The sequence below is a fragment of the Ictalurus punctatus genome, chromosome 2 (assembly GCF_001660625.3).
Source record: "Ictalurus punctatus breed USDA103 chromosome 2, Coco_2.0, whole genome shotgun sequence".
NCBI classification, from domain to species: domain Eukaryota; kingdom Metazoa; phylum Chordata; class Actinopteri; order Siluriformes; family Ictaluridae; genus Ictalurus; species Ictalurus punctatus.
The window spans coordinates 90,001-97,500 of record NC_030417.2 but is presented as its reverse complement, the minus strand read 5'-3'; the positions used below and the strand labels follow the sequence as shown (position 1 = coordinate 97,500).

Below are 7,500 nucleotides of genomic sequence, written 5' to 3'. Positions count from 1 at the left end.
CACCCGATATAATAATAATAATAATAATAATAATAATAAACAACTCCTTTACACATGACTGCTCCAGCTCTGTTGCTGTGCAGTGCGCTAATGCGCTAGTGTGCGCTCTTTAAATAAGCGCTGCGGCGGACAGACCTGACAGAAAGCCCGGCAGTACCGCGCAGTGGCCTCGTCCTCCTCCGCAAGCTCCGCGCTGGCCCTCAGCGTCGCGGATAAATCCTCCAGGCGGCCCGAAAGCGCTCGCAGGACGGAGGGACTGCGACTCTGGCCGCGGGGCTCCTGCTCGGCCTCCTCGTCGTCCGCCATCTTCGCTTCCAGTTGCGCCGCGTACGCACCACACAAACACCACGTGACCCCAAAATCGCTTGCGTCAGGGCGGGGAAGCGCACGCGCTGTGGATGTCAAGCTGCAACGAAATAAACCCCGCTGCCTTGTGCACCTTCACGAAGGACCCCTTTAGATGTCCACGGAGACCGCCTGTTTTTATTTCTCCTGCTATGCTAATGTACAGTTTTCTGAGGAAAATATTTACACCTATATTCCACTTATTGAAGTTTTTGATTGAGCATAACTTTTTTTTAATGCTTTATTGAAGGAGGTATACATATAAATGCATAGTTGCTAGCATATCATTATGCTAGCAGTAATAATACAAATAAAAATAAAACCAGTACAGAATAAAACAAATAAAGATTCAAAATGACTAAACTAGCCATAAATTCAAGAACCATAATACATCGATATCTGTAGTACAAAGGCTATAAATCATTGATTAGAAAATATATGAGATTTAGCTAAAATAACATCTACTGTATATTCATTTTATATACACAATTATCAGTGTAAAGAACCCAAACAGCACATGTTCACATCACAAACTAATAAAACATTTTAATATTAATCTTATTCAATTCAATTATTAATCAAGTCCCTGCTTTAAATTTCTGGTTGAATTATACAAAAAGAAGTTTACATTAACCTCGTTCTTAGATTTAGATTATTATTATTATTATTTTAATTCATGGTAAATCTTAAGTATAAATTTAAAGTGAGAACATCTGTAGTTAATCTGTAGACAAGTATGTGTGAAGTAATATTCCCAATTAAAGGCTGATTGACTACGTTTACATGCACATCAATATTCCAATATTAATCTGAATTCTAATATTCTAATCAGTCTTGAGTCATGTATACGCCTCAATCCGATTGCCCTATTCAGATTAAGACAATATTCTGATTCCCCAAACTCCTGGAATATTCTTAGGTATTTAAGAATGGTAACTCAGGCATACTTACAACAGCCATGTAAACAGGAATATTCTATGCCCATACCATATAAACATCGTATTTGGAATATATCTGCAATCTGAATATAGATCTTAAACGGAATTTAACGTGCATGTAAACGTTGTCATTGATATATTTGTGGTTGAAATAGCTGTAATTTAGTGTTTATATATATATGATATAATATGTGTTTTACATTCATACAATGAGTATGTCTACATTTTAATATGCAGATCATGTACTTAACAAAAATTTAGATTCAGAATTAGGAATATTACTAGCCACCTCCTACAGGTCATCCCGCCTACAGCTGTTGATAGACTGCACTGTTCTCTCTGTTTCAGCTAATCAGAGTGAGATCGGAAGTCGGGGGGGGGGGGGGGGGGGGGTACAGAATGTTAGGGGTGTGTACTGTACTACACCTGTCTGCACTGATTCCATTTAATCCCTCATCTCCTAAATAAACTCTGGATATCAGGGCTGTGTCCTAAACCCATCCATCCATCCATCTTCTGCCGCTTACTCCTTTTCAGGGTCACGGGGAACCTGGAGCCTATCCCAGGGAGCATGGGGCACAAGGCAGGGTACACCCTGGACAGGGTGCCAATCCATCACAGGGCACACACACACACACATTCATACACTACGGACACGCCAATCAGCCTACCATGCATGTGTTTGGACTGGGGGAGGAAACCCCCGCAGCACGGGGAGAACATGCAAACTCCACACACACAGGGCCACAGCGGGACTCGAACCCCGGACCCTGGAGGTGTGAGGTGAATGGGCTAACCACTAAGCCACCGTGCGCTCATTATATGATAACTGAAATTAACAGAGGAATTACAATTACAATGCTGTGAATACATCAGATTGTACATCAACAATTTCACGGTTCAACTGAATTCAACATAAAACAGACATAATGAAGGCACTAAGGCTGTTTTTGTGGATATAAAGTATCCTGTAGTCAAGCAAGCTCATTTAGGGTGAACTGTGAATTGTCATGGTCAAAGGAATATTTACAATAGGTGTCTCCCTCTAAACTAAACACAGTGTTAGTCAGGGTATATAAGATCCCTTAATTACATACCATGCACAATAAACTCCTATGCACTAGATATTCAAATAAATCTCTAGTTTTCATTTTCCTCACGTTAATGCCCACGGATCAATTCTTTCTGAATCTTGTTTTGAACAAATAGTCTTTACTAAAGTTTTAAATGTTTCATGAGAAGCAGTGAGGAGCTCAGTGAAGACGAGTGTGCAAAGCTTCATCATGTATAATGTTAAAATAATTAAAATATTAAAATAGAGTGTATTTAACACTGCATAATTCCACATTATGTGTTGTTTAATAGTGTTAGTGTCTTCCTTTTTGTTGAAAATTGTCAGAAAGAAAAGTTAAAAAAAAAAGAAGAAGAAAGAAGGTTTTCGGTGAGGAGGGGTGTACAAACTTTTGACTGGTAGTTTAGTTATTTATTTACTTACTAATTTATTTATAGCCGAATATTTCTTGGTTACATAACTGTTTACATATTTATATTCTTAGGTATCGACTTACGTATTGTTATTATTGATAATGAATGTTAATCTGTATTTTAAATGCTTCAGCAGGGTCTGGAGTGAACACCTCTACACCTTTAACCCTGATCTAAAATATCAGTGTTTATGAATATTTATGAATATAATGACCTGGATGTCAGAGAAACATTCAAGGGAAGATATCATTGAGCCAGGTTACCATTAATTAGCGCTAACGAGCAGAAATCATCTGTAATTAAGCCTCATTCATCTACATAGCAAATGCTCCTATTTATTATATGTTTCTATTGTCGTAGTGTGTGTGTGTGTGTGTGTGTGTGTGTGTGTGTGTGTGCGCGCGCTGATGTGAGGTCAGTAGATGACTCTACACTCTGGTTATATTACAGTAACCTACATCATACAATAACACAGAGTTTAGCAGAGTATAGACTAGTGTGTGGGTTTGATCCTCCAGCCCACAGGGGTCAACACACACACACACACACACACACACACACACACACACACACACACACACACACACTGCCATGGCAACAGGAACTTCTTTGTATGTTCTTTCTCTGTTTCTTTGGCACAAGATATAAAACCACACACACACACACACACACACACACTAATCACAGTGCACTTAATCATATCCGAAGCCTCTCCATTTCCTTTACACTCTGTATCAGACTGCTAACTAGCTTGTATGCCTAGTATTTGGATTACCAGATCACTAGTATGCTCATTAGCCGGTTTGCTAAGTGGCTAGCGTGCTCATTAGCCGGTTTGCTAAGTGGCTAGCGTGCTCATTAGCCGGTTTGCTAAGTGGCTAGCGTGCTCATTAGCCGGTTTGCTAAATGGTTAGCGTGCTCATTAGCCGGTTTGCTAAATGGCTAGCGTGCTCATTAGGTTTGGACTGTCAAAGAAACGCAGGCCAGTTTTCAAAATACTTTATTGCTCCTCTTTACACCATTGTGGAAACAATGTCAGACTGCAGCAATGCATTCTGGGTGAATTCTCCTGAAGTCTATAGCAATAAAGAGAAGAGGAGAGTGACTCAGATGAGATTAAACGATAACACAGCAGTCTCTTCACAGCTACGGCACAATAACGAAGTGGTCTGCTACCTTCTGTAGCCGATGGAGGCGTGCATTAACAGTGGTGACTGTATTAGCATACTATATACTTTATACTATATAGTCACGTGAAAAAATAAGTACACCCCATGGAAACTGTGGTTGTTGTTTTTTTTTTGTTGTTTTGTTAGGTTTTACATATTTGGACAAGCAAACATTCCTGCTGGAGGGACCGATACTCCTTTCTCAGGCCAAGGATGTACTTACTTTTTCCACAGAAAAATATCTAATAATATTTCTGTTGAATAAATGATGTGAAAGTTAACTTTCCTTGTGGTTTTGGTGAAGTATCTGAAATAAAGTATTAACTTTATTAATAGGTGCTGTTTCAATGTTCGCTCATCCAAATACGTCAAAAAAAGCCAACAATCTCCATGGGGTGCACTTATTTTTCATACGACTGTACACTATATAGCAGCTGGTTTGGGACGTAGCCACGACTAGGGTTCCATTGTGGATGCGGTATGTTTAGCTAGATAGCTAAGTAAATAGTTAGCCTGCTGAAAGCATCTCTATAGTGGTGTAGTGTGTAGTGTGTAGTGTAAACACTGTGTTCAGTATTGTCATGTATAAATATATTACTTTTTTGGGACGTAGCCACTCGGGAAGTGTACTGAGAAGTCAACTTAATCCTCATTCCTTAAAAACGTCTCTTAAAATGGCCAGTGTGCTTTATTCAAGAGGAAGCGATGTGCTTTAGGAGCAGGATGGGAACACATCGTTAACGTCTCTGTGGCTCTACGTGTGCTCCTTGCGCTTCAGCAGCCTCTTAAACGCCTGTTTGAAGTCCTCGTTGAAGCTGGTGTAGAGCAGCGGGTTGATCAGTGAGTTCATGTATCCCAGCCACGTGAGGAAATCGGACACGTGTGGAGAAGGCTCCAGGACCTTCAGAGCCATCAGGAGCTCTTTAATGAAGAACGGCAGCCAGCAGAGGATGAAGGCACCGAGGATGAGGCCGAGGATCCGTGCCGCCTTCCTCTCGCGTGAGCTGCATATCTGGTTCCTCTCGTCAGGGCTGTTCAGCTTCTCCAGCTCCACACCGGGGTCAGAGTTTGACAGGTCAACCCGGAAGTGGTTCAGCGAGTCGCTGAAGTGGCGTGAGGAGCCACGTTTCTGATAGAGGGATTTCGCGGCAGTGTAAATGCGGTAATACAGGATGAGAATCAGAGTCATGGGGATGTAGAAGGCTCCGAAGGTGGAGTAGATGCTGTAGCCCAGCTGGTCGTGCTCGATCGCACACTCGTGAACATCATCGTGTCGCCGACGCCAGAAAAGGGGCGGGGCTGAGATGAACATGGAGGCCACCCAGACAACGATGACCATGGTAACGGCACGGCGCGGCGTCCTCTTGCGCGTGTACTCCACCGCCTTGGTGATGGCCCAATAGCGGTCGAGCGCAATGACGCACAGGTGCAGGATGGAGCAGGTGCAGCAGGTCATGTCCACACTCAGCCACACCTCACACACCACACGACCCAGGTTCCAGGTTGCCGTGGCAATGTACAGGATGCTCAGCGGCATCACCAGCACCGCAACCAGGAAGTCGGTGACAGCCAGTGAGCAGATGAGGTAGTTAGCGGGGAGGCGGAGCTTCTTGGTGGTCAAGATGGCGGTGATGACCGCGGCGTTCATCACAGCCGTCGATAACGTCAGCAAACCCAACAGAGATGCCACCGCTAACCGCTCCGTCGCCACGGCGACGCCAAACTCTGCTCCCTGATTGGATGAGTTGGAGTGGGTGTAGTTGATCAGGGGCGGAGCTTCAGAACTTTTCACCAGGTAGCGCTCCATCTTGAACCCCTGATTCCCCCTGAGCTCCAGAAGACTCGCCGTTAATTACAATCCTGCAGGAGGATTAAACAGACCGTGAATCAACAACACACACAATTAACTAACGCCCTAACGAAGTGAATTACACTAATTCCAGTGAATAATAAACACCGTGACCTGGAGCTGTATACAGGAAGTGACATGATCAAAAGGCTCAGCAGTCTAACTCAGCTCTGATTGGCTGACATCTGTGCAGTATTTCCTCCAACTGGGTGATTAATAACCTTTATCCTAACTCTAACTCAGACCTCCTCATATAGTCACATGTAGCCATAAGGCCACGCCTCCTTCACTGTGCTGACTCCTGAGAGTCATTCTGGCAAAACCACACACACACACACAAATGCACATATGCACACACAAACACACACACACAGACACACAAACATAATCAGACACAATTTCAAAGCCAAACAGCTGCTCTGTCTAACACACACTGACAGCTGAAAGCACATGTACGTGCGTGCGTGTGTGTTTGCGTGTGTGTGTGCGTGCGTGTGTGTGTGTGCGTGCGTGTGTGTGTGCGTGTGTGTGTGCGTGTGTGCGTGTGTGTGTGTGCGTGTGTGTGTGTGTGTGTGTGTATGTGTGTAGTTTCTGATGTCTTTTTGATGATGTCAGAGTTGCTGTAAAGAACACATTAAACAGAAAAAAGCACTTTTTAATTGTTTGAGCTCGAGAGGTGAGTGACAAAGAAAGAGAGAGAGAGAGAGTATGTGTGTGTGTGTGTGTATTTATGTGTGTGTGTGTATGTGTATGAATCACTGCGCCCGGGGACCATCTTCAGTCGTCTTGACTCAGTGTGTGTGTCACAGGATCCTGGCGCTCAGCAGGAAGTGAGAGTGCGGCCGATGCTGCGCGAGTCTTCCTCACTTTAATCCAATTCATGCGCAAGTCGAGTCCCAGTTTGTGTTCTCCGTAATGGAGGTGGAAATGGAAACTTCGTGCATGTGTGTATGTGTATGTATGTGTGTGTGTATGTGTGTGTGTGTGTGTGTGTGTGTGTGTGTGTTGGAGAGAGTGTGTGTTCAGACCCCAGACCTCCTCATGAAGAAGCAGTGGGTTATTTCTGTGGGATAATTGCTGTGATTAGTGAATAAACTCTCTCTCTGTCGCTCTATCTGTCTCTCTCTATCTGTCTCTCTCTATCTGTCTCTCTCTATCTGTCTCTCTCTCTCCTTCTGCCTCTATCTGTCTCTCTCTCTCCTTCTGCCTCTATCTGTCTCTCTCTCTCTACTGGTTGGAGTTGTTGGTAATAAATGTTTCCAGAGCACTGGGTGTGGTGATGAAACAATTACAGTGGTAATGATAATCTCTTTATGACTCTCTTTCTCTGTGACTCTCATCGTGTTTATGATTAAATGAACAAACTCGCTGCTCTGCTTCCTAACGTACCCTGATGTACCCTGACGTACCGTGATGTACCCTGATGTAACCTGACGTACCCTGATGTACCCCTGATGTACCCTGATGTACCCCTGACATACCCTGACGTACCCTGACGTACCGTGATGTACCCCTGACGTACCCTGACGTACCCTGATGTACCCCTGACGTACCCTGATGTAACCCTGACGTACCCTGATGTACCCCTGATGTACCCTGATGTACCCCTGATGTACCCTGACGTACCCTGACGTACCCTGATGTAACCCTGACATACCCTGATGTACCCCTGATGTACCCTGACGTACCCTGATGTACCCTGATGTAACCCTGA

At 43.9% G+C, this 7,500-nt stretch overlaps 2 protein-coding genes across 2 annotated transcripts in view; both read right to left on the bottom strand.

Annotated features, from left to right (window-relative positions):
* The window catches only part of znf292b (zinc finger protein 292b), a 13,690-nt gene extending 13,296 nt beyond the window's left edge, over window positions 1-394 (bottom strand). Inside the window, exon 1 of the mRNA XM_017451365.3 lies at window positions 136-394. Within this exon, the coding sequence (XP_017306854.1) occupies window positions 136-306 (171 nt within the window). The 5' untranslated portion in view covers window positions 307-394. The remainder of the gene's footprint in view (window positions 1-135) is intronic.
* Window positions 395-3,397: 3,003 nt separating this feature from the next.
* The window catches only part of LOC108255563 (5-hydroxytryptamine receptor 1E), an 11,282-nt gene continuing 7,179 nt past the window's right edge, over window positions 3,398-7,500 (bottom strand). The window contains exon 2 of the mRNA XM_053686046.1: window positions 3,398-5,797. Within this exon, the coding sequence (XP_053542021.1) occupies window positions 4,692-5,744 (1,053 nt within the window). The 5' untranslated portion in view covers window positions 5,745-5,797 and the 3' untranslated portion in view covers window positions 3,398-4,691. The remainder of the gene's footprint in view (window positions 5,798-7,500) is intronic.